The sequence below is a fragment of the Taudactylus pleione genome, unplaced genomic scaffold (genome assembly GCF_031769625.1).
Source record: "Taudactylus pleione unplaced genomic scaffold, aTauple2 ptg000352l, whole genome shotgun sequence".
Lineage (NCBI taxonomy): Eukaryota > Metazoa > Chordata > Amphibia > Anura > Myobatrachidae > Taudactylus > Taudactylus pleione.
Window position 1 is genome coordinate 11,344,428 of NW_028284753.1, and position 27,696 is coordinate 11,372,123.

General features: G+C 45.6%; 1 protein-coding gene across 4 annotated transcripts in view; it reads left to right on the top strand.

Annotated features, from left to right (window-relative positions):
- Positions 1 to 8,267: 8,267 nt before the first annotated feature.
- Positions 8,268 to 27,696, top strand: part of PHKA1 (phosphorylase kinase regulatory subunit alpha 1) — a 231,283-nt gene continuing 211,854 nt past the window's right edge. For 2 of the 4 annotated variants that reach the window (XM_088444270.1, XM_088444271.1), the window contains exons 1-3: positions 8,270 to 8,558; positions 8,958 to 9,061; positions 24,165 to 24,323. In XM_088444270.1, the coding sequence (XP_088300396.1) occupies positions 8,984 to 9,061; positions 24,165 to 24,323 (237 nt within the window). In that variant the 5' untranslated portion in view covers positions 8,270 to 8,558; positions 8,958 to 8,983. The other 2 variants (XM_088444268.1, XM_088444269.1) reach the window with 2 other exon arrangements.

Genomic DNA, 27,696 nt, shown 5'->3' on the forward strand with positions numbered 1-27,696 from the left:
GCAGACCAGGTGGTTAGGATCATACATGCAAGGAGGCAGATCCATATACCTGTCCTTGTGATAGGCGGCAGCCAACAAGCTGAGAAAGCTATATCAGGCCAGGAGGCCAGTGTCCAGTCCTGCATGCGGCAGGAAGGACCACAAATCTCAGAGACTGTGAAAGACTGTCATGCAGATTAGCTGCTTCTATAGAGAGGGTTCAAGAAGTGAGCTAGTGCCCTAAAAAAGGGCTAGGTTGTTTATTATTTAATTTTGTTTACTGTTTCCATGCTGGAAGTAAAGCACTATTTTCATTTATTTCACTTGAATGTTACGTGTGTACTCTAATTCTGCACCTAATCATTGCACCACTGACACCAATCTACCAGGCTAATTACCCCAAGTTGTCACATGTGGTGGAGAATGCGGGCATACAGATTCTACGCAAATAGATCTATGCTGCAGAAAACGTGGAATACAAATGGAAATATGGATGCTTATTGCACTGTATAATTGGACTCTCCTAGAAAGCCAAAAGGAGACTCACTGCACCTGCATGGTGGAATGCTCTTCAAACTGGTGTGTGAAGATAAGTCTGTTGTTTAAACAAAAAAATTGTCTGCAAGTGTGTACTTCCTCAGCATTGGAAGGGTTAAAAGAAATTGTGTGGTTTATCCTGGTGAATTGCTCATGCTCATTAAGTCAAGGTGTGGTACTGAGGGAGCAGAGGTTCCTATTGAAAGGCTATTGAGACTGTTTGATACATGCTGGTAATTGTAGTGCTACATGAAGAAAAATGTTTTGCCATGTTGAAAATACTTTTGAAGACAAAGTGTGATACAGTGAAAACAAAAACAAGTTGTTCTTGTGCATTTTGTGCCAAGAATCATGGGAAATAAAAAAAAAAATTCTAAAGGCAAAATTATTGCTACAAAGTTTCATTCTCAGTCTAGAGAGATGGAAAACCCGGGCTGGAGTTTACAGTCTGAATATAAAGATGTCAGTGTGTATGGTCAGTGTATGGTGCAAGGTCCGTCCAGAGAGGACTGTATTAGCCTGGAAAAATTTAACAGTATGCGTAAAGTCTTGAATGTAGGTAATGCATATTATGCTGGGAAGATTGATGACTTAATGGAACAATTGGCTGATGAGAGAAATTTTCATGAGCAAGCTGGAAGGAAATTACGGAGTGAATTGTCCTCTTTGAAAATGGCATTTGAGCAGGAAATAATAAAAAAATGTGAAGTTCTTAAAGAGACAGACCTCAAATTGGCAGCTATGTCTGAATGCCTTGAGGAAGCTAAACTTTTCAAATGTGTTACAAAGTGTGAGAATGATGTGCTGCTATCAAAGACTGACATATTACAGCAAGATATTGTTGAATTGCAGCAAAAGTGTGTGGTACTTCAGCAGGAAGTGGAGGAATTGAAAGAAGGTGTCCAGAGACATGGGAGTGATGCAGAGCGCGCGCAAGTGAAAGTGGTGGATCTAGCTCTGCTGTTAAAGGAAAAAGACTCTTTAATTCTCTCCACTCAAGTAAAGCTTAAAGGTTGTGAATTGGAGAAAAATTCTCTGGCTGGAAAGTTTTGTGAAGTAAAAGAGAAGTATCTCCAGATGCTGCAGACTCGCGCTCAGTGGGAAACTGACCTTGAAAGAAAAGAGATGGAGGTGGTCCATCTTAAAGTCAGCAGGATCAAGTACAAACTCTCCACTCCAATTTAGCTGCAGCTAGAACAGTTTCAGAAGGGCTGACAGAAAGAAATGTATTCCTGGAGGAAAGTCTGCATAAAGCCGGAGAACAAAGTGAATATTTGGAGAGAGCTTAACCTTGCTCATGGCAGGGCTTGGAAGTTGCAAGAACAGAGTGAGAACCTTGAGAAGTGTCTGCTAAGTACACGGAACCAGTTGCAACGATTCCAAGTGGAGAGGAATACCAAAGACATGGAGTTGCAAGGTGAATTAAACATGGCAGAGTCTGAAATAATTGTACAGAAGTTGAGAGTGGCTGAATTAGAAGTTGTGGAGAGCAATCTGCTACAAGCTGAGAGCAAGTTGGAAAGCACCATGGTGAAAATTGCCCAGCTGGAAGAGCAGCTGTCTATGGCTCAGAAACAGTTCCACAGGGTAGTGGGAAAATCAGAAGAGGAAAATAAGTTAAATAACATTCTGAAGTTGGATTCGGGACCCAAAATGGTGTCCAATGTCTTCGCTGAACCCAGTGTGGCAGAAGTTCCAGCTAGATAGTATTTGAAAATAAAGACCTCTGTGGAGAGTGAACTTCAACCTGTGCTGGTGGTGCATGTTGAAATTGTTCATCATATTTTCAAGGCTCAAAAAGCGGGAGCACAAGAAAGTCCAAGAGAACTATGCCTTAATGAAGTGGCAGATAGCCATCAGAGCCATGAGATCAAGTCTGTGGATCATTGGAGTAAACACTCAAGTAACTTATGTGGACATGAGAGTCCGGAGTATGAGGGTGACAGTGCCAGTACATGGTCTGTTGACATAAAGCCAAGGTAAAGCAGTTGTGATGCTGGTGACTCTCAGGGTACTGTTAGCTCCTCTTCTTCCAAGGGGCCATCAGTGAAGTATGCCAGTAGCCAATACAGGGCTTCAAGGCTGCAGGTTAAAGATGGGTCAAGTAGAAGTTGGCCACAAGATGTGCCTTTAGTAAGTTTAAGTGTCAAGAGTAAAGAGGAAGTGTGTCGTTTGGGAAAAGTTACCTGAAGTTCTTAATGTCTGTTGTGGTACCCAAGGGTGAGCCTCAAGTACTGCATAAAGAAAGCAAGTACCACCATTGGTACCATAAAGTAAGAAGAAAAATTACCTCCGGAACTTGGAGGATGCGACCCCCAAAAGTTACCAGAGTCTGGATGGTCCTGGATCCGGTGGATGGTTCTGAGAATAATGTGAATGCCTCGTCCCATGTAGCTGAACCCAGGGCTTTCAAGCTGGGGAGGGGGATATGTGGCAGTATCACCAGAGATGGTGCTGGTGAGCAGCAGATTATGTGTGTGGCAGGAGAGATCCACCCACACAGAGTACAAAAGCATTGTGGGAAGATGTGTAATGGCTGCCATATGACCAGAGCTCAGGTGAGACTGCTGGTGTACACAGTCAGACAGTCCAGGTGGGGCTGCAGTGTGAGTGAAGCAGACCAGGTGGTCAGGATCATACCTGCAAGGAGGCAGATCCATATACCTCTGACACTGTCCTTGTGAGAGGCGGCAGCCAACAAGCTGAGAAAGCTATACGAGGCCAGGAGGCCAGTGTCCAGTCCTGCATGTGGCAGGAAGGACCACAAATCTCAGAAACTGTGAAAGACTGTCATGCAGATATGCCGCTTCTATAGAGAGGGTTCAAGAAGTGAGCTAGTGCCCTAAAAAAGGGCTAGGTTGTTTATTATTTAATTTTGTTTACTGTTTCCATGCTGGAAGTAAAGCACTATTTTCATTTATTTCACTTGAATGTTACGTGTGGACTCTAATTCTGCACCTAATCATTGCACCACTGACACCAATCTACTAGGTTAATTACCCCAAGTTGTTACAGTACCTTTCAGACATACGTGAGATTCCAGGAATTTGGCAGAGGCAGGCCAAAATCCCGGATCTCAGTATGTCTGAAAGGGGTATGAGTAATCTTTTTTTACAAATATAAAACATCTAAAAATTTGTAAAGGCAGTGGAGTGTCATCACACCAAAGAATGTTGTTTGGAGGGCAACCAATTAGCTTCTACCTATAATTTAACTAGGTCTCTGTAGAAGATTTGATACATCTCTCCAGGGCCGGTCCTAGGGTGTTCAGTGCCCCCCCCTGCAGACTATAAATTTGCACCCTCCCTCCCGTTTTTCAATAAAGGGACCACGTGCCGCGAAGGGGGCGTGGTATCAAAAGAAAGTGGTGTGGTCCCACAATAGTATCCCCAATACAAATTATGCCACACAGTAGCACAATCTTATTCACATTTCCTGATCAGGGACCCAGGAATTAGCAACTGACGGGGAGAAAAGAAAGACTACTGAGTGGCTGGAGATTATCAATGGTGAATATCGGTAATCACCGATGTAGAACAATACTGAAGAATATCGGTAGTGACCGGTGTAGAATATCACTGGAGAGTCTCGGTAGTGACCGATGTTGAATATTCCTGAAGGATATTGGTAGTGACTGATGTTGAATATCACAGGAGAGTACTGGTAGTGACTGATGTTGAATATTCCTGCAGAAATATGATAGTGACTGATGTTGAATATCACTGATGCACAGGGATGGATTAGGCTACTGATACACTTCAGTCCATATTACATCCCCCAAGAAAAGGTTTGTTCCACTTTTTACCATGAGGACCTTACAGTATGTCTCCCACAATACACTAGTCCTTGAGGAAGGATTTTAATCCGAAACGCATTGGTGTTTAATAAAGTACCCCAGGTTTGATTTCCAACTGGATCCAGCATGCCATGTCAAGTATTTCATGTAAACCTTATATCCTACACCCCTGATCCTAGATATATGATATAGATAGATATGAGATAGGTAGATAGATACATATGACAGGTGTGGATCATTAGGTCTACAATAAAAAGGTAGACTATGTTTGGGTAGACAATGGCAGTTAGACAGGCAATAGGTCGACAGGGTCCGAAGGTCAACACAGACATGGTCGACATGTTTTTTTTTTTTCTAGCCCTAATTTTCACCCTAACCCTAACTCTCCCCTTGGTGCCTAACCCTAACCGTCCTTTCTAGTGCCTAACCCAAACCCTCTGGTAAGTGCCTAACCCTAATTCTCCCTCCTGGTGCCTAACCCTCCGGTAAGTGCCTAACCCTAAAAAACACGCAAAAATGTGTCGACCATTTGCGTGTCAACCTAATGACCCTGTCGACCTTCTGTTCCTGTCGACTTTCTTACTAGTCAACCTTTAGTGTGTTGACCTATTGCCTGTCTAACTTCCAATGTCTACCCAAACATTGTCTACCTTTTTACTGTAGATCTAATGACCGGATACCAGATATGGCATAGATAGATAGATATATAGATAGATGGGTGAGTTCTTCGAAAGGCCCCCCTCGTACATATGAAGAGTGGATTTCCTTGTATGATTGATGAAATCTCTTTTCTTTTGATGGAATTAAGAGAACACAGAGCTCCCAGTGGAATACTGAAAAAAAAGCTTGTTATCGTCTCTGGTGTGACATCTGGAATCACGTCATTGTGTACCTGGCAGCACTTGTGGACCACTCTGTTTTATATAGTGTATATGATTGCAGCATTTGTAGATACTGAAAGTGGGTGTGTCAGTCTTTGCTTATTCGGACGCACAGATGTACACCAGGGAAGGCCATTGTAGCAGCATTAGCATAAACTCGCAGATGCAACTACAGCAAAAAATGCAAGAAGGCCGCAACTGTGTCCAACTCAAAATCAGGCCCTACGAGGATGGATCCCACCCCCTTGACATACCCTGCCCCCTCAACAGACCCCAAACCCATTAGGGCTGCCATAAACTTCCCGGGCTGGTTTCCATCCCAATCTGTCACCTCCTGGCGAATAACAGTAGTGACTGATATTGAATATCACTGAAGAATATCGATAATGACCAATGCTGAATATCACTGAAGAATATCGATAGTGACTGATGTTGAATATCACAGGAGAGTATTGGTAGTGAATGATGTTGAATATCACTGAAGAGTATCGGTATTGACCGATGCTGAATATCACTGGAGACTATCACATAGACTGGTGAAGCGCACTGAGGATACAACAGCATGGAGCCCGGAACAGCGATCCGAAGCTAGCAGCTACTGGAGAAAAGAAGTTGTTCAGACAACTTCCTGTTTCCTGGAGTGCTGAGTTATACCCTTAGGTAGCTGTCCATTGTTGGAGAGTGTCAACTGAGAGCAAGGCTACCATTGGTGGAGGGTTCGGTCAGGTGAGAAGACAACATGGCTGCGCCCATGACCGCCGCTGCTGGAACTCCGATATGGAGGATTGCATGGGAGTCAACAGGGCTCCGGGTATAATACTCAGCATGTCACACTCCGCAGCACCTGGTGTCTGGCCGAGCGGCTAGTCAGTGGAAGCCGGTGCCGCGGTGAGTGACGGCAGATCCCAGACTGAATCCTGACAATTAGTGCCCCTTATACAGTGCCTACAGCAGTAGTGCCCTTATGCAGTGCCCCATGTAGTGGTGCCCTTTATGCAATGCCCCCAGTAGTGGTGCCCCTTATGTAGTGTCCCCAATAGTGGTACCCCTTATGCAGTGCCCCCAGTGGTAGTGCCCCTTATGCAGAGCTCATAGTAGTTGTGCCCCTTATGCAGTGCCCCCAATGCAATGCCCCATTAGTAGTGCCCCCAGTAGTAATGTCCCCGCTGCCATCCGACTGTGGGAGAAACGTCATGACGTCTCTCCCTTCAACCACTAGAGGGCGAAGCTCAGGAGTGAGCTCCATCCTCCAGCTGCCGCTGTAGGGGAGGAGCTGGGTGCCCGGCAAATGGAGTAGGCAGCGGCTGCACCTCTCCAGCCCGGCGCCTCCATGCGGTGCAGGGCTGGCTGAGTGCATTGCGCTGGCCCTGCATCTCCCCACCTCTCACAATAGTGTCAGGCTAAAGGCTGCCCTAGGGCCAGATGCGGCCCTCCTAAGCCTTCACTTGCAGCCCCCAATGTCTTCCTACTTTGTTGACATATACTGTATGTCTGTCCAGTGTCGGACTGGGGCATGAAAGACCCTCCAGGGAATGCCGTTGTAGGGGCCCAACTTAAGATGTGTGGCCAGTCACCAGAAGGGGTGTGTCCAGCCACCACAGAGGGACTTGGCCAACCATAAGAGAGGACATGCAAAGAACAGGGCTACTTATGTAAAGAGGGGGATAGGGTGTGTCAGGACCACCCACTTTGTTCGGAAGTAGGGCTAATCTTGGTGTAGTTTCCATAGAAACTAAGCACCTAAGTTCATCCATGATCCTGCTCCCCCAATTTACTGACCCTAGAGCAGCAGTTCTCAAACTCGGTCCTCAGGACCCCAAACAGTGCATGTTTTACAGGTCTCCTCACAGAATCACAAGTGAAAGAATTACAGTATCTCCATCAATGGATTTTTTAAAATGTGTCAGTCAGTAATGAATACACTTATGCACCTGCTGGGTGACCTAGAAAACGTGAACTTTGGGGCATATGTATCAAAGCTTGATGTGAGATAAAATTGTGAAATATATATCACCAACCAATCAGCTCCAAACTATCATTTCTTAAAAACAGCCTGCAAAATGTAAATTAGAAGCCGATTGGTTGGTGATATATATCTCACAATTTTATCTCACATCAAGCTTTGATACATATGTTCCTTAGTGTGGCCCTGAAGGCCTACTGGTATGTTATTACAGATCGGTGTCTCTTTAATTGATTAAGGCCGGGATGTACTAAGGTTGCGGTGACCTTACCAAGTATCGCAAAGGACAGCTCTTGCGATAAAAGCTGCCCTTTGCGAAGCAGCCGACCCCAGGTGACGGGGTCTCCGTGGGACCCCGCCCCCTCCAAGCCACGGGATCTTCCTGCTGGTCACCTGTGCAGGAAGCCCCGGGCTCCTCCTCCTGCTCCCTGCACCCGGAAGATTAGGAGGAGGAAGACCCAGGAGGAGCACGGCCGGTGACAATGGAGAGCAGGTGAGTGGGGGCCAGCGCTGGGCGACGGTGAAGCGTCGGGAGCGGGGTGCGGTAAGAAGACCATAGGCTTCTATAGGGTAATGCCAGGTTTTTCTGGCGTTACCCTCTGCACTGATAAAAGTGCGGCTGGGGCTTAGTACATATGGAAATGCGGTAAAAACCCTGAAAACTGTTTTTTTTACCGCATTTTTCCTTTAGTACATCCCAGCCTAAATTTATTACTTTAACTTACTGAGGTTAAGATTAACGTGTGACTCTTTTGAAGGTTAGTGGAGAACCTTAAATCGGCCCCCGAGGTGTATCAGGTTGCTGTCTGGGGGGGGCATATGTCACCCTAACTCCGTTGCCAGTCCTCACCTGTCTTTGACAGACTTACAAACTACAGTCGACTGCTAAGATAAACACATTTGTAGTATTCCAAAAAGAACATGCACAGCCCGTCACAGCCACTGGGTGGCAGACATCCTCATATCCTGGTGAGAAAGCTCATCATCAGTAGTCGCAGCAGCGTTGCGGAAGACTGGTCTGTACGACGTTACCCTGCATAGATATGTAATCCTGTACACACACAACACACGCGTGATGCAGCTATATATATGATCTCAGGATACACTATTAATGATCTCTCCCTGTCCCGATGCTGAGTCATCCAATAGTACCCGGCTGGAGGTCCGATTACCCCCAAAGAGATAAACGCTGCAGGGACCCAGAGTCACCGAGACGGTGTTGCCGGACCTCCCTCAGCCAATCAGACGCTGAGGGCGTCTCCCCCGGGTGTATGTGTGTGATTGAGGGACGCTTCCAGCGCAGAAGTTCGGGCAGGAAGTGCAGACTGCAGAGTCACAGCGTGTGCTGGCTATATGCGGTGGTGGGGTTACCCTCTGAGGGGAGGGGTCATATTACCTTAAGGTAACTAGGGCGGTTTGTCACATTAACTAATGAAGACTTATTGGGGTTATATGTGTAATGGCTGATCTATATGGATAATGTACTAGCACAGAAGAGGTCATCTGAGAACACAGACTGCGATGTATGGTGTGACTGCAGCATAAGTGTATGTATGTGTGTGTGTGTGTATATATATATATATATATAATTTTTTTTTTTTCTTCTAAGTTTATGATATAAGGGCATTGACAATTGAAAATACAGTGTGAAACGTCTTTTTCTTACAGATACTTTCTTACAGTAGAGTAGAAAATAGTTGTATGAAGATTGGAGAATGTTACATTTGTAAAATACATTTTGGGACAATTGTCAGATGAATACATTCAGTGATGGTTTCTTGCCGCATCTGTTGAATTATAGGGTTTAGCACCAGGTTACTGTCAGAGATGAGGAGCCGCAGTAATTCTGGCGTGCGACTGGATAGATATGCCAGACTCGTCCAACAAACCATACTCTGTCACCAGGTTAGTTGCTACCAGTAGTATAATTACTTGTAAGACACCTTGTAATGAAATATTGTTTACTTTGTAAAACTATCAGGACCTAACTCTTTCTTCTCACAGATTGGTATTTGTGTGTCCCCAGTATTTAAGCTATAGCATGATAATTCCAAGGCTCTTTTTCTACATAACCTCACTACTTGGCACTGTTCTATTTAAGCTATGGCTATTTAATGTAACATAACACCAGTGCTTAGAGTGGTACAACCCCCCTCGGAGCTTCTTTAATAAAGGAACAGCAAATTTAAAAAAGGGGCGTGGTCACAATAGTATCCCCCAGTTCAAATTACGCAGAATCTTATTCACATTACACTGCACATAGTGCCTCTGATTCACATTACACCACATAGTAGTGTCCCTTATTCATGTTATGACACAGAGCAGTGCCCCTTATACACAATGCCCACAGTACTAGTGCCCCTAATACACATACTGCCCATGGCAGTATTGCCCCTTATACAATGCCCACAGCAGTAGTGCTCCTTTCACATAATGCCCACAGCAGTAGTGCCCCTTATCCACTGCCCACTGTAGTAGTGACCCCAGTGGTAGCACCCCATATGCAGAGCCCACAGTAGTGGTGCCCCCTATTCAATGCTCCCTGTTGACGTAATGCCCCCAATAGAAATGCCCACTGTAGTAGTGCCCACAATAGTAATGCCTTTTAGAAGTAATGCCCCCTGCAGTGATGCCCCCTGTAATAGGGCCGTACACACACACACAAAAAAAACCCCCAAAACTTATACATACCTTAAACCCAGCTCCTGCGTCCGCTGCCGTCCGGTCTTGGAACTATGGGAGAGACGTCATGACGTCTCTCCCATAGTGCACACTGCGGGAGCTGGAAGTCAGAGCTCAGGAGTGAGCTCCAGCCTCTGGCTGGTGCTGCGGGGAAGGAGCTGGGCGCCCGCTGGTAACAAAATCTCAGAGGGCGCCCGACAAATGGAACCTCCCTGTGGCGCTGGGCTGGAGGAGGCGGAACTGTTTCCATTTCCAAATAGAAATGACAGAATGTAGTTCCGCCCTGGCCCACATTTTAATGTAGTATGTACAGTTCACTCAATAATCTATGCAGTATATAAATTATAAGCGCCAATGTGGCAGGTATTAACGTGAATGGCGAAATATTCTCTTTAAAGAGCTGTTGAATATGTGTGCACTATATAAATAACTGGTAATATTTATTTTATTAACATTTAGTTATATAGCTCCATCATATTCTGTTGTGCTTTACAATTGAGACTAAACAAGTAATAACAGACAGACAAAGAGGTAAGCCGGTCTTGCTTGCAAGCTTATAATCTGTAGGGTAATGGGCATTGATACATAAGGTTAAGTTCTACATATTGCATAATGGTCCAACCAGATTGCAGAGGTTCTTGGTGGGCAGGGCCGTTTCTATAGGCGGACGACCCCTGCTGTGGAACGCTGGCCTATGAAGCAACCGGAGGCTAAAGAAGCCTCTGATTGCTTCAGAGGCCAGTGTTCCCAGTGATGCACTGCGCCAGTGACGCCATGACTTCACCCGCGACGTGAGGAGCCTACCCTGTGCGCCTGCTGGATCTAGTTTGATCCAGGCAGAGCGACGCAGAGGCAGCAGTATTGGGAGCGCCGAGGTAAGTACTGCCGGACTGGGACTGGGACCAGCCTGGGGGCACTTCCACTACAATGTCTGCTCAATGCATATTCAGTACCCAATAAGGCTGAATACTAACTGCATTAGCAGCAATCTGGCACATTAATCACAATTACATTACTTAAAGGCACACTTTTTCTCATGTGCTGCAGAACCCTTAGCAGGTGCATGGACTGTAATAACTTTAGATATGTCCTTGCAATCTGCACCATAGGAAAAAAAAATGCACTTTAGTTCAATTTAGTAAGTATATTTCTTGTATAAAATAGTGTAATTTGTTTGTTTAGTCTATGTACCAGGTGTAGCTATTTAAAATAATGCAACAATTAAACAGCAATGACTTCTACAAGAAAAATATGCCAAAACTATTGGCACTACTTCATCCTGGTGGCACTGCATAAGGGGCCAGTCTGGGGGCACTGCATAAGGGCAAAGCAAAACCACAGGGGCCACTGCATAAAGGCGAAAACCACAGGGCACTGCATAAAGGGGAAAACTACAGGGGGCGCTGCATAAAGGGGAAAACTACAGGGGGCACTGCATAAAGGGGAAAACTACAGGGGGCACTGCATAAAGGGGAAAACTACAGGGGGCACTGCATAAAGGGGAAAACTGCAGGGGGCACTGCATAAAGGGGAAAACTGCAGGGGGCACTGCATAAAGGGGAAAACTGCAGGGGGCACTGCATAAAGGGGAAAACTACAGGGGGCACTGCATAAAGGGGAAAACTACAGGGGGCACTGCATAAAGGGGAAAACTACAGGGGGCACTGCATAAAGCGAAAACTACAGGGGGCACTGCATAAAGGGGAAAACTACAGGGGGCACTGCATAAAGGGGAAAACTACAGGGGGCACTGCATAAAGGGGAAAACTACAGGGGGCACTGCATAAAGGGGAAAACTACAGGGGGCACTGCATAAAGGGGAAAACTACAGGGGGCATTGCATAAAGGGGAAAACTACAGGGGGCACTGCATAAAGGGGAAAACTACAGGGGGCACTGAAAGTTTGGAGACTAGAGCAAAGTCTTTTTGTGCATGAGAGGGCATTCCACAGAGTGGGTGCAGCCTGAAACAAGTCCTGTAACCGTGAATGGGAGCAAGTAATGGAGGTGCAGAGCGGAGAGGTCTAGCTGGGCGATATTTTGGGATAAGTGAAGAGAAGTACTTTATGTTGTTGTTTTAGTTTGGTTAATAGCCTTATGTGTAGGTAGAAGTATTTTATTCAGAATAATCATAAGCAGCATTTAATATGGATACTTCTGTTTTGTACCATTGTATGTAATATGTTTGTGTCATCATCATTATAAATAAAGAGAATATTTAAAGCATGCTCAGGGATTCCAAATGTTAATAAATCTCCTGGAAGTCAGTAATGGAGAAGTGTTTGCACTTGTCAGTTATAAAAAAATAAATAAATCAGTTTTCATAAACGTCCCTCTGGAACAACAATTCTATGCATAGAAATGCCATTGAGAGTATGTAGTGCTATAAATTCCTTATAATCCCTGTCGATGCTGCTGCTTCTAAATTCTAGGCATACTTTGATGAAGCATGGTAATGTGCCAGTAAAGAAAGGTAGCTGCCAGTAAATAATCACAACATTTTTAGTAAAAGGTTTACAATGGTCGGCAGCCACAAGCATGATATGTCTTGTTATTGGCATAATATGTAGGCAGCTCACACCTTAAACTTGGTTTTATGCCCAAGCTTGCTAGTATATTCATGGATTATAAATGCATACCTTAAGGAGTTTGATTATATTGGTACATTTTACACTGATCGTAGTTGCATTTACTGTACATGATAAAAGTGAAAAGTACAGAGAAAACACACAAAGGAGATTGTGGTTTAGACATGACAGTTCCCATTTTCGGGGGAATTTCCTGACATTGAGGACTTTTGCCCTGACTACTGGGACTGTAGGGAGGTATTCCGCTCACATGCACAGGGAGTGACAGGTAAGCTGGTTCCCCCTTCTGTAATGCTGTGGTGTTTGGGACATTATGATTAAGGAGTCTCGGTTTGGGTACGGGATGCCGGCGCTCGGGACCCCAGCGGTCAAAATCCCGACACCGGCATCTGGGCAGGGTTAGGATACCGACACCTGTCGGTCAATATCCTCTCTATAAGCCTCCCCGCTGCCTAAACGTAAGCCCCCCCCCAGGGTTGCATAAAATTGGATTTAAAAAAAAAAATCAAAAACGGATTTATTTAATTTAAATAGGACTTTCTGGATTCAAGTAGGATTTTTTTATTATTATTTTTTTTGAAGTAAACATTTTAAATTTTTAAACGTTGATTTAAAAAAAATCTTAATAAAAAAGCTATTTAAATCAAATAAATCCGTTTTTGATTATTTAAAAATAAATCCAATTTTATGCAACCCTGACCGCCCCAGTGCTTAAAGCTAACGTCCGCCCCCCCCGCACCCTAAACCTAACCCTCCCCCCCCTAGTGCCTAACCCTCTCCCTAACTCCAGTGCTTAACGTCAGGATGCCGGTGATCGTATTGCTGGCGTCAGGACAAATGTTGGGATTCCGGTGCCAACATTCTAAGCACCGGCATCCCGACTGGCGATATTATGACCGCATCCCCAAGCAACTACTTTGTGTTTAACTGTTCTTGGATATCCTTTTAGCTCATTGTTTATTTTTTCTATAGTGTCAAACCTGTACCTGTTCATTCTAAAGCAGATGCAATTTATATTCTACAAGTTGGTTATGGCCCAAAAATAAGAACCTGTAGTTATGTGGGCTCTGGCATGATTTTAGATATATAGCTACTAAATTTACAGTGGCAAATGGTTGGTTTCTAATTAAAATGAATCACTGGGAGAACATACAAACTCCACAACCTCTATGAGCGCAGCGGTAAAGTGGACGTGTACCGCTACATCTGAGAGGCGCGTCAAAAAAAATTTACTTATGGTGCATACACACGGTCAGATCAGATAACGATATTGTCTGATCATCCTGCATGTGCTGGATGATCGATATTGATCATCCAGCACACCACCAACCCAGAAACGACTGTAACGACCCGCGACCGACGAACGCGTGTCCCTATAGTAACCAGGTCGTTATCGACCAGGTTGGACTGCATGCACGGGTGATGGTCATTATCGACCATCCGTGCCCGCGCATTGTCCATCGTTTGGGGTTGGAAGGGGCTAAAAAATGGACAATATAAACGATATCGTCCTACAAAATCTGACTGCGTATGCACCATTACATCCAAATTTAAATGAGCCCCAAAGCTGTTGGAGATCTATTTGTTGATAAAAACACACTGATACTTTTTAGAAAATGCATGTAGCCATAGGGATCATTGTGCCTTATAACCAATGCAGGGAAATTATATTAATGATCGAATGTATATATTGATGTTGTTGGTTTTTTTTTTTTTAAATATAACCGCTACATAATGGGGGTAAGGTGCAATCGGGGAGATTGCTACTAGTTCAGGGAGTCTCCCTGACAATGAGGGAGAGTTGGCAAGTATGATTAAAACCCAGGACCTCAGTGTCTGTAGTTTATATAGATGAATATCTGTCAGTAGATTGGATGCCCTTTCTCAATATAAATTACGGTATCTTTGTCAAAATTGTCATTAGTAAACATTGTTAATACACTGCTCTACTTTACAAAAAAATAAAAAGTGACATCTTCACATTTCAGTGACTGCATACTGTATGTTCCTGATTCTCCACTGCAATCTGAAAGTTCTTGGCTCTACATGTGTAATAATAGCAGAAGCAGATGAGAGAGACGATTGGCTCAAAATAGCTATGAAGACTGAGTGGGAGGTTGTGCTGTGACTGGCACACTTAGAGGTGTACATGCCATCTGCCACTGACAAGGCTGTTGTTGGGTTACATTACACTATATCAGCACTTCTTACCTGTAGTACTATATCACCTCAAGCAGGACATATTTTAGGGTTACTCTTAAGTATGTACATAATATTTAATCGTCCCTACATAAACATGGCATTGCTAGTAAAAGTACTTTTAACCTTTTCGGGTGAAGAAGATCAAGATGGAATTGTTCTGATCCATTATGAATGTCTTGGAACGTAACAAGTTAATGACGGTACTTCTATGCACATCAGGGATGCTTATTTGCTTGTTCTAATTTACCCTTTCAGTTTTAGGGTTTAGTCCCACCATTTCCAGTTTTAGACTATTCTTTTTGGCTCAGCAAAATTGAAAATAATGTTGGTCATGACCATACTTCTGAGGTCCAGGGGTGTAATTGTACAGATAAGAAATAACAATCTCATGGTCAAGGCAGAGTCTCAGACTGTGCTTTATCTGCATTACTGAGAGACAGCGTATGTTGTGTGGTCCCAGTGTTGGATTACTAACTAGCCGAAATCTATCCTGGTTTATACCAAGATGCTTTTCTTCTGCAGACCTTTGTTCATCACTTATCAGAGGGATATTTTCCTAAGTGACAAAATAGACCAGTAAGGCGTCTAATGACTCTTAGTCAAACATCATTTATTTTCTGTATATAAATCCTGGGGAGATGGTTTCAAGATTCAAGGTCGTGCAGTTTTTATGGTTCCGTTAGAGCATTGCAGATCAAATTTATATTAAAATTGGACAGTTTACATCATAGTTTGATCAGACAATACATCAGTTTGTCTCCAAGAATGCATTGGTAACTTCTTTGGTGTTTGAGGGACGACTGCCTCAACAGAAGTTGTATTTTGTTATATGGAATGAGACAATTGTGACAACGGATTCCAGCCTCATGACTGTGTGGTGGTTGATCCTTATTGCCGGCTTCAGCAGCTGTGGTTCTTGGTAAAAGTCAAATCAGTATCCTAAAATTAAGAACGGTAGTAAATGTTCTAGTTCAGGGATATCCTCTGTTCTGGAAAAAACCTATAATAAGTCAAATGGACATCGCAAAATCTGTGGCATACAAGCATCAGGGAGGCACAAATGTAGGAAACCAACAGGATCATACTGGACGTTGACCAGAAAATATTCCAGTGATTTTGTCTGTGCTCCCTTCAGTGATGGAAAACTGGGAGTCTACTACCAGTGTAATTACAAAGTGTCCCAATACTACTCTAGGTCAAGGAGTTATAGGTAGGTATTCAATTAGCCGCTGGGTTTACACCGCGACTAATTGCTGGCCAAAATCCCTGCTGCGCGGGGAAAGCTATTCAATAAAATAGTCTTTTTCCCGCGCTGAAAAATGGGGACTCACACGTGGGGAAACACACTGATTCCGTGTAGACAATTTTTCTCCCCCTCTGCGAGAGCCTGATTTAGTGTTTTATACGCGAGTCCCCGCAGTCAGGCTTTACCTCGCAGCTCATAGAGGTGCGAGGTAAAGCCTGACTGCAGGGACTCGCGCGCGAGGAATCCCAGCTCATTGAATAGGTCCAGCGCGGCAATTATAATTATTAAATATGCCCCATGGTGACCATGCTCAGAGCAAGAAAGCGAGAAATCCTCTCTTGGCAAATTATCTTAAGGTTTAGAGGATTTGTGTGTTTTGCTGGTAGAAAAGAATGGGCTTTCACCTGTTTTTGCAGGACAGTTTGGATAACAAATTAAAACTGAATTCATTAAAGGTTTAGCTTTCTACACTCTGGGCCTGGTTCAGAGGCGCACGCTCGCTCTGAATCAGGGCGTCCCTACTATTTTAAATTCCAGCCTCCAGGCCGCTCGCACAGCTGTGGGTGACCACCCACAACTTGTGTGAGCGGCCTGGCGATGGTTGCAATTATCGCGACCACCGGCATTTCGAGGAGACCCTTGTGTTAGGGTCTCAGCACTCACAATCGAGTGATGACAGTAGGGCCGCCCACAAACGGCTGGCGTTCCTTCGGGAACGCCTCCGTTTGTTCAGCCACACCCCCCCCGCCTACAAAACGGGGCGAGCTGTCAATCAACATCGACAGCCGCCTCGTTTTTGCTTCGAGCTCCGGAGCGAGTGAAGGGCCACCATCGATCCGCTTGCGAGTGGGTCTGAATCAGGCCCTCTGTCTTCCACTCTTACCTGAAATGCTGAGTTTTCTGCAAGTTGTGGTGCATATTCGCATTCACCATACAATACTCCTCTAGTCCCCTGAGACTTAATTCTAGTGTTAATGGGCCTGATTTAGAGTTGTACACTATTCACATTTTGTGTATATAGATGACTCCTGCCTGCTTCTGTGATCCACTACAGTGTCCGAGGACGCAGCATCTGATCCCTTGTGTGAACATCGCCCATCTGAGTAACCCTCAGGTTACTCAGGATGACCATGAAATTCACGCTTTCGGGCCCAGTGAAGCTGTGTCAGAAGACGCAGACTCTGGCCTCGGCGCACCCAGAAAACGGGGCCGACATGCCCCCGTTTTCTGGGACGCCGGCCATTACTGCCCCTCCCCTAAATGGCTTAGGGGGCACAGCGACCGTTGTCGCAGGCACAGATCAGCGCGTGCAGTACAGATCCTGCACATGAGCTGATCGGCAACCATCAAGAGTTGTATGTAAACCATCAAGTTTACGTACAACTCTGAATCATACCTGCCGACTTTCTGGCTGCTCCTTCCGGGAGGGAGCAGCCAGATCGGCAGGACGGGGGCGTAGCCATGACAAGGGGGAGTGGCTGGGCGGGTGACAGGCTCTTGTGGGCGTGGCGGGGGGAGGGTGGGGCCACGCGATCACGTCAGTTTGGCCCCGCCCCCGCTACATAATGCCGATAATATAGGCATTGTGAAGCAGGGGGCGGGACCAAAATGACGCAAATCGCGTCACCGGCCCCTTTGCTGCGGGTGTTGCAGGGGTTTATTGCAGCGGGATAGGAGGGGTGGACGGCAGCCGGGAGGATTGCCTGCCTTCCTGGGAGGTCGGGAGCGGCACCTGATTTTCGGGAGGCTCCCGACCAACTCGGGAGGGTAGGCAAGTATGCTCTGAATCAGGCCTAATGTCCTAACAATAACCTACTTTTGAACCATGCAGTACAAGTTAACAATCCTTTTTTTAAACAAAATGTATGTGGTTTATAAATTCTATTTAAATCAGGGCATTGATATTCCGGCACTAAGTTGAAATCCGTCTACGGAGGAAGAGAGATCTGCTCATCCATAGGTTCCATAGGATGTTGTTGGGACATTGAAGATTTACTGTATGTCACAAGGAGTCGATGATCTCCTAGACTTCTATGATGCCTGCATAGTGGCTGGTCTGCATCAAAATAGACAATAGCTGCATGAATCATTTCATATTGGGGTTGTGAAAACTTCCTTACAATGTGAAGGCGCATTCTACCATATCAGATTGTTGTGTAACACAACACTTTGGCTTAGCAACTGTATCGGGCAGTCACATGGTTCTTGATGCATACTTAATTTTACAGATTTAATATATGTGCTTCTAATGACAGCAGTTTTGGCTTTCAGGAGTTACGCACCGTAACATTGTGAGCATACCAACCCAAAGGATCAGCTGATGGGACATCCTTCAGGTCCAGTATCTCCCAAGTGGATGAACGACAAAATAAGATTTTTATATTTGCTCAAATCCTTTTCTCCAGTGGATGACATTGAGCTCTTAAGGTTCCCACAAACATACCGATGTCCTCACGATACGATTTTATGGCCAATTTCCTCATGAACTTTCACGGGAGCTCCCTTGCCGTCGTGATCATGATGGTTTGTAGTTAAAAATGTCCAATCTGACTAAAGATCTATCTTGCAGCCAATGCATTGTATCCCAGATTGGCTAATCTGCCCTACAGCATGGCAGATCAGAAGATGCGATGTACGACGAGCGGGGACGCGCATCGGCATCGTGCTCGTGAGTATAAACTCATGATTTGTACTTTTTTACCCGATTCGTCGAAATCGGCCAAATTGTTTAAAATGTTGCTATGTGTGTGGGCACCTTTACACTCTAGCTCTGTTGGAAAATACATTTAACTTTGCTACATTTTTAAGGAGTGTGATGTTTCTTTTGGTAATTTCTCTCAGGCCTCTGTGCGGCCTCTTTTGAAGAAATATATGATCCTGGCAGGGTGTAGATATAGAAGAGGGGGGTGCATAAATCAAAATTAAATATATTAAACTCCTTTTATTCTGGCTTCAGAGAAATGTATTATCCTGCTGTTTTCAATCTAATATTGAATTTAGCCAAAAATAAATCAAAACCACATTTAAATCCTCCTGGACATGTTCCTACTGAGATACTTGGTCCACATAGGGTGTGATGCGTATTTTATTTAATGGGCAAGGAGCCTGTGTGTTATGGTCATTTGCAGGGGCATAGGTATATTGGGTGCTTGGGGTGCCATTGCTATGGGGCCCACTGTGTTAGGGGGCCTGGCTCTGGTCCAAACATACCCTACATCCAGGTCATGTAGTTGTCTACCAAGTTTCCAGAATTGCCCGCTAAGCATTTAGGTTCTGTTGCCCGGCATGAAAAGAGGGACTCGTGCTCATATAGGTTGCAGTCTCAGGGTTTTTTTACTCAGTAAAGCTCCACACTGATATGATCTATCTCTCAAACTCCTGTTTTACCCTCAAATGCACAGCTGAGCTACAGTGTGGCATATTATGAACTAAAGCACTATAATGTGGCGTAATATGAACTGAAGGCATTGCGTGGTATAATCTGATCTAGGACACTACTATGGGGTGTAAAATGTACTAGGGCACTACTATGGGGCATAAAATGAACCTAGATTCTACTATTGGGTATAGAGTGATCTAGGGCATAACATTAACTAGGGCACTACGATGAGGTATAACATTAACAAAGGCACTATGGTTTATAAAATTAATATGGACACTACTATGGGATATACAATTAACTAAGGCATTACTATGGGGCATAAAATAAACAACCATGGCAGAGAGAGGCATCTCTCTAGAAAAATTGGGGCATGGAATACTTCAAAATGTTGCCATGGGGCCCACAAAGTTCTGACTACTGCCCTGGTCATTGGTCCATTTGTGAATATCATAGGGCGTACATCACGCAATGACGTGGACGGCTGCTTCATTATTGTGGACCTGGCACAGTGGCAGGATGCAAGCTGTTCTAGTTTTTTGTAAAGGTTCTGGTATCCCACACGTAGAGGAGAGGTAGCCATCTTAGCAGGACCCAGGACACCGGTCCCCAAGTACATGTGCTTGAGGGAAGGGTTTGTATGAAAGCCATGAGGGCTCCTGTGTGCAGTCACTGCTGTGATATCTGTGCTTAAGGAGCCTATTTATCTCAATCTGCATCTCCGAGAAAGCTCTGTCTCTGAGAATACTTTTCGCACATTATTCTTTGCAAAAAAATACCCTGACAGTGTGACCGTGCATGCTGCTCTGGCTCTTGCCCCTCCCCCTGTGACCCAAAAGCAATTGCCTCGCACCTCTGCCACCACCCCTTCTTTCCCTGCTGCCCCGCTCAGCTTACACTTATCTCCCTGCTGTAAACTGAGGATGCTGCTGAGATTCAGAGCATCTCAGCTTACTTACCAGATGACCGGGTCACCGAGGAGCTCACAGAGTCATGGATCACCTGAACGGAAGTAAGCCTACTAAGGGCTCTGCTTTCCCTGCCAGTTAGAGTAAGTGAGATGGGGGGAACCCTGCTTAACATCAGTTCGATTTTGTTTTCTGTTCGATTTTTAGTTCGCTTTTTTTTTTTTTTATGAAAGGATTTACTAAAGGCCAAATCGAATGTCAAATCAAACAGAAAGATGAATTTCAAATTAAATCGAATTTCTGAAAAACATCAATGTTTTCACATAGTGAACAATAGGATCCCTTCATTTACTGACATTCGATTTGTAAATCGAATGAAAAATGAACTGAAACTCGAACAGGACATCCCCAAATGAATTGAACTTTATGCATTCGTTTTCAGCATGAGCAGTTCGATTTGACACAGATACATGCATACATCAGTGAGATGCATGCATGTATCTTAGTGTAACAAGCTTGTAAAGAGTTACATTTTTCCCCCCAACAGAATCAGCCCCGGACTTTTCATGGTTATCTAAGTACAGGGAAAAAGTTGCGTAGGGTTCCACTGTACTTAGTCAACCAGCACTGGGCTCTGAGAACCAGTGCTGGTTCTGGAATTACAGGGGAAAAATTGCGTAGGGTCCCCCTGTACTTACCAGAACCAGCACCGGACCCTTTCTAGTGGGGGGCTGATACCATAGCCAGGGGAGCCCCGGGCCCCCCAGCCACAGCATCAGCCCTCTCCAGGGCACCCCTAGCCTAGACTGATAACCCGGGGCTATCCCCACCACCCTTGGGCGGTGGGTGGCAGGTTGATAGTGTAAGTGTTGTCTAAAAATAGATCAATGTTTACAATAAACAGTAGAACTGCAGGTCCCAGCAACCCTCGTCCCACATGCTGGAACTTGGGGAACCACAAGTACCAGCATATGAGGAATTAAGGGCCCGCTGGTACCTGTAGCTCACATGTAAAGAAATGTTTAAAAAAACACAAGACACACACAAACCGTGAAAATACAGTTTTATTACATGCATACACACTCACACATACTCGCCTACATTACCTGGAGTGGTCCGCTTGTCCTTGTAAGCATACAAGGTCTTCTAAAAATAAAAAAATTATAAACATGAACCACGCACTAAAGTAACAACCAGGATAGTTGATACTTCCCGAATGAAACGCTCAGACACGGCTTCTTTGAAGGGCCGTGTCTGAGCGTTCATTGGCTGAGACGGGTAAGCCCCCGTCTCTCCGCCAATGAACGGCTACTCCATTGAAGTCAATGGAGAGTCGCAGGGTAATTAAAGTTTATTCTGCGGTTCACACCATTGACTTCAATGGAGGAGCCGTTCATTGGCTGAGAGAGGCGGAGGCTGACCTCTCTCAGCCAATGAATGCTCAGGCACGGTCCTTCAAAGGAAGAAGCCGCGTCTGAGCGTTTCATTCGAGAGATAACAACCATCCTGGTTGTTATCAGTTGTGTGGCTCGGTTTTATTTGTTATTTTTATTTTAAGAAGACCATGGATGCCTACTTTGGAATGAAGAGGACAGATTCGTGCATAGGAGAAGGTGAGTATGTTTTTTTTTTTCTACCACAGGTAGCCTATGGATAGTCTACTGGAGAAGTGGACTGATGCTACAGGGATACATACTGTAGGTGAGTATGAGTTCATGTGTGAGTGCATGTATGTTTAATAAAATTATACTATGTACGGTGTGTGTGTCTTGTGTTTTTTTAATATTGCTTTTGCAGAGGAACTACAGGTACCAGAGGGCCCGTAATGCCCCGAATGCTGGTACTTGTGGTTATCCAAGTACCAGCATGCGGGGGAGGCTTGCTGGGACCTGCAGTTCCACAGCAAAAGACAATATTTAATACTATTTCAAATGCTCTACACTTACACTGTCAACCCATCACCCACCACCCAGCGGTGGCGGGGATAGCCCCGGGCTATCAGCCTAGGCTAGGGGTGCCCTGGAGAGGGCTGTTGCTGCGGCTGGGGGTCCCGGGGCTCTCCTGGCTATGGTATCAGCCCCCCCGCTAGAAAGGGTCCGGTGCTGGTTCTGGTAAGTACAGGGGGACCCTACGCAATTTTTTGCCTGTAATTCCAGAACCAGCACTGATTCTCAGAGCCCAGTGCTGGTTGTACTAAGTACAGTGAAACCCTACGCATTTTTTTTTTCCCTGTAGACAACCAGGACTGGCTATAAAAAGTCCGGGGCTGTTTTTTTTTTTTTTTTGGGGGGGGAAGGACCACATGTAATTTTTTTTTTTTTCTAAATGTAACATTATAAGCTTGTTACAATAAGATACATGCAGGCATTTCACTGATGTCTGTATCTGTGTGAAAACGAACTGCTCATGCTCATGCTGAAAGTGAAAGCATGAAGCAGTTCTTATTACTTGGGGATTTTCACTTTGTTTTGAAGTAGGATTTGCTGTTCGATTTGGACATGAATATGCCAAATCGAACAGCAAATCCCTTCTTAACATGATACCAGTTCGAATTCAATTTGAAAATCGAAAGCAAAATCCATTTATAGTAAATTTGAGATTTACTGAGTGATTTTGCTGTTCGAGTTCAATTTGATCTCAGGAGAAATGAATCACAAATCGAACTTTAGTAAATTTACCCCCAGGTGGCGTTGTTATCTCAGGGCTTCCTTCTGGGGTTTTATTAACAATTTCTTCTAGTACATTTGAAGCAGATCGCATTTCCCATTACATGTATGCAAATTTTAAGTTCTTTTTTTTTTTTTTTTTTAACGAAAACTGCTCCAAAAGCTGTTTGATAAATGTAAGTGATACCAAAATAATGTGATAAAGGTGTGAAAACATGCATTTTCACATTGTTAGTAAAAATAATATTGATAAATAGGGCCCTAAGACTGCAAAGGAAGTGTTAGCATAACCCACTAAGAGTATCATACAGCTGAAGTAATGAGATTGGCATATTTACATCTAATGTAGGAAGTTGGCAAAGCTGAACTTGTAACATAACACTCTTTGTGCTGGAGGAAGTAAACAAAAGCTTTGTCTGTACGCCATCATTATATGACCTTACATTGCACCTGTGTTACTCATATGTATCTACTCCTGTGCTAAGCACCCAAATACATGGCGACCCTTCCGGTTGCAGACTCCATAGCCAGTCATTGAAAATGACGCTACTCTCTGGCAACCTAAGTAAGTGTATCACAGCACCAGAGGACTCACACTTTTAGCCACTTTATGACTTACTGTAAATGAATCTTAATAGTGAGAGAGTATGTGTCCCAATAAAAATATGGGTTGAACCAAAATCTCCCTCCGCTCATAACTGTTTATTTTTGCGGAGTGAAAATGGCTGGGCATCCATCCACACAACCAGGAATGGCTCTAACAATGTCCTCTCTCTACCCCTTTATTTCACTAGAACAATCATTCTCTGCAAATCGAAATATCATATTTGCATTGTGCCCCTGCTCCATGCTTTGCAAGGAAAGCTCTCACTCTGGGGGAGATGTATCAAACCTTCTCAAAAGTATTTAAATGGAGAAGTTGGCAATAGCAACCAATCGGCTTCTACCTATCATTTTATAGAATGCACTTGATAAATGCTAGCTAGAAGCCGATTGGTTGCTATGGGTAAGTTCTCCACATTCCCCCCCCTCTGCCTGTTTACTCATTCAGCCTGCACAAACTCCTGCACCTCCATTATGTACTGTGCATTTTGTAACTGTTATGGATTATGTTTCATTTTTTCAGTTCTACTCGATCCCTAGTAGTGTGTGAACATGTCCCAACATACCTCACAATAACTGATTTGTGTACCTTGAAACAGGTAGAGCTTGCACTGATGTGAGCTCTGCCAAATAATGGGCATAAGTGGGTGGATCGGGGATGGGTCTCATTTTGTCTTTGTAAAAGTTGGGCATTATGCTGTACTGAATAGATTTGTACTTTCTTCTTCTTTTCAGAATGCAGTGACAGGTCTGCTGCCTGCCAGCTGCGAGCACAAAGATGCCTGGGTACGTGACAATGTATACACAATTCTAGCAGTCTGGGGCCTGAGTCTTGCTTACAGAAAAAATGCTGATAGGGATGAAGACAAAGCAAAAGCATATGAGCTGGAACAGGTAAAATATAGTTTAAATGCCATATAATCTGTATCCTTTTCACTTACCATGGGCACACCTTTCTGTATGTATCAATCAGGACGGATTTCTGCACAAACTTCTACTGATAGGTGTACCCCCTGTTCCCTGTCACCACAGATATCTATAGCTGTACTTTATTATTATTTAGTTATACAGCACCAGAGCCGTAACTAGACTTTTTATGCCCTGGGCCAGAAAAAGGGTATGCAGTCGGGAAGCCGGCGGACCTAATCCCGATAGCCGGCTTCCCGACTGCTTTATCCCGGCAAGGGTTAAATGATAGGCGTCTAAATTTAGACGCCTGTCATTTTACTGACGCCGGGAGACCGGCTCCCGGCATCCCGATCGAAGTGATGCCGAGCGCGGACAGCCACGCGGGGTGGACGGTTAGGTTTAGGGCTCCCAGGGGGGGATTTAGGATTAGGCACCCCCCCCCCCCACAGGAGGTTAGGGTTAGGCTAGCGGGAGGGAGGGTTAGGCACCCCCGGGGGGACTTGGGGTTTGGCACCCCCGGGGGGACCTGGAGTTTGGCAACGCCGGGGGGACTTGGGGTTAGGCGGCGGGAAGGGGGGTTTAGGTTTAGGCACTTAGGGAGGGGATTAGGGTTAGGCACTTGGGGGGGAAGGTTAGGGTTAGGCACCCCTAAGGGAGGGTTAGGGGGTTAGTGAATACTTACCTTCGACGATCGGGATTTCCTCCTCTGCCGGGATGCCGCTGTCGGGATTCCAAACGCCAGGCAGGGGTCCGGCAGTAAATCATACCGATTCCCAGAAAAAGCATTGGCGTTTTTTCAAATCGGGACAAATAAGATGTGCGCCCGAAAAAAGGGATGTGGCCTCATGGGAATGGGCCATGACCAATCTGATTTGTCCCATATGATGATGATGGGGTACCGATCCCGTTGTACCACTGTTATCCAGGTGTCACTGCCAAATGCAGTGTGCAGTGGGCCTGATTCAGAGACGGACGCCACGCCTACAAAACGGGCGAGCTGTCGATCAACATCTACAGCCGCCCCTTTTGTAGTGAGCCACGGAGCGAGAGAGTTTCTCTCTCGCTACAGGGCTTGCGCACGCGCAGTGCGGCCGCTGCGCGTGCGCAGAGCCAACCATCATCACGCTTGCGAGCGGGTCTGAATCAGGCCCAGTGTGTGCAGTGATGATACACAATAATTATGCAGTATAACTCACCAGCTCTAGATGTAGGAGAGTGCTGGTGAAGCTGCACCTGCAGCAGGATTTGTTTATCAGAACAGCTGTGCACAAGCCTGGAGCCGACAGTGTAGATCACTGACTGAAGGTATAGAAAGAGTGCTGCTTGTAGTGCTTATGCAGCTTTCTACATCAGGGTCCATAGGGTATCCACAGGATACCTTGTGGTACAGGCGATGACATCAGACATTGGGCACCACAGAGTTAAGTTTTTCAGCCTCCTAGGATGCACTGGGGTACCCCTCCTATACCCTGCCCCCGAGCCAAGGCAAATCAGTTTTGTAGGTGCCTGGCTCGGAGATGGACCACCTGTAACAGAGGGGGGCGGTTATGGCCCCTGAAGTTTCTTCAATGCAGCTGTGGCTGCACAGCATGAGCTGCACAGCATAGACAGTCAGTACTGACGTCTATGCTGTCGCTCCTCCACCCTGCCGGACCAGAACGCCGGTACCGATCCGGGGAATTTGGTGGGTGTCCGGGGTCACAGCTAGCGGTGACCCCTCATGCCTGGACTGTGGCCGGATCTAAGGGGACAGGTAAGCGGCGGGGTCCTGCGGTGGGTACCCGCCGAGCAACACACTCCTAAGTCCCCAGGCAGGGGGCTCCCTGGAGACTGGCTGCAGCGTGGAGCCAGGTATTACCTTGCGTTTCCACTATACCCCAGGGACAGCGGGCCGTGGCTGAGCGGTCAAGTCCGGCGTCCTGGGGGTTAATTGCATGCCAGGGGAGAGCGCCTTCCCTGTATACAGCTGGTGCCCCCCCTGCTGCACACTGCCTCTCCATTGTGGTCTGGTTGCCTGTGTGAGTGCTCCTCCCCCGGGCCCGCCTCCGCTATGCTCCTCGGCGGCCATCTTCACTTGGCAAACGCTGCTGAAGCTGAAGACAGTGACATCGTGGTCCGGGTCCCCCCGCATACCTCTCCTTCGATTAAGGTCAGTGTATGCAGCGCTGTTTCCTACCAGGCTCTGGTCTGTGTAGTTGATCTAAGCGCTGATAGTGTAGGGATTTATTTCTGCATTGTATGTGACTTACTGCTAGCGCTGCTGCCTGTACTTTCACTTCTGACTGTCAGCCATTTTCCCATCCCTATTCTCCTCTGATAAAGCCCGTGCGGTGCGGTGTTGCAAGGTATTTATTGCCTCACTATACAAGTATTTGTCTGTGAAGTGTGTCGCATACATTCCTTTACACTCATCTTGTCTGATAGTGAACGTGATTCTCCTCTTCAGCTAAAGTGTACCAAATGTAATGTACCATTAGCGGAGGGTGATGGAAACCCTGAGGGGTTATGTAGGGCGTTTTATCTGATATCACGCCCGATTTCTGTCATTGCGCCTGTGCAGGAACCGCCCTGGGCTTGTTTTGCTAAGGCACTTACAACCCTTGTGGGCCAGCTAGCGACGCCCCCTGCGTTCCCCCCAGATGGGGTTATCACAGCAGTCAGTGGGGTTGTCACCCATGCAGGGATTCCCCAGACAGTTGATGGTACCCCAGTGTCTCCCGCTTTCGCCCCCCCAGGTCTCACAAGAGCCTGCGTGGGTTAATTCCTTGTTCACTACGGTGTAACGTTTTACAGGGGGAGTCATCATTGCGGCCGCATAAACGGCCTTTAGCTTCTCAGACGGCTCAGTATGATGAGGATGATGTGTCGTCTGATGACGGTGAGATTTTTTACCTTTCTGATCAGGAGCCCCTCCGTACTAAAGAGACGGAGTCTAAGTCTAAGGTCTATATACCTGGCCTTATACGTGCAGTCCGTGCGGCCTTGGTTATTGAGGATGACGATCCCCCCCGTGGCCAAATCCAAATACGCCTTCTTTAAGGATGTTAAGGGTGATGCCACTGTAGTTCCTCTGTCTGGTCAGCTAGTGGATCATTTAGAGGAGGCGTGGAAAAATCCAGGTAAACTGTACCAGCTTCAAAAACGTTTAGCTTTTCCATACCGTTTTGCGGATAATTATTTCACTAAGTGGGAATCTCCTCCGCAAGTGGATTCTCATGTAACACGCCTAGTGAGGAGTGCTACATTGCCCATGCCCTCCATGTCCTCCTTAAAGGATGCTACGGATCACAAGGCTGAAATATTTATTCCCTTGCTGGAGGGGCTTCCAGACCGGCTATGGTCGTGTGTTGGGTGGCCA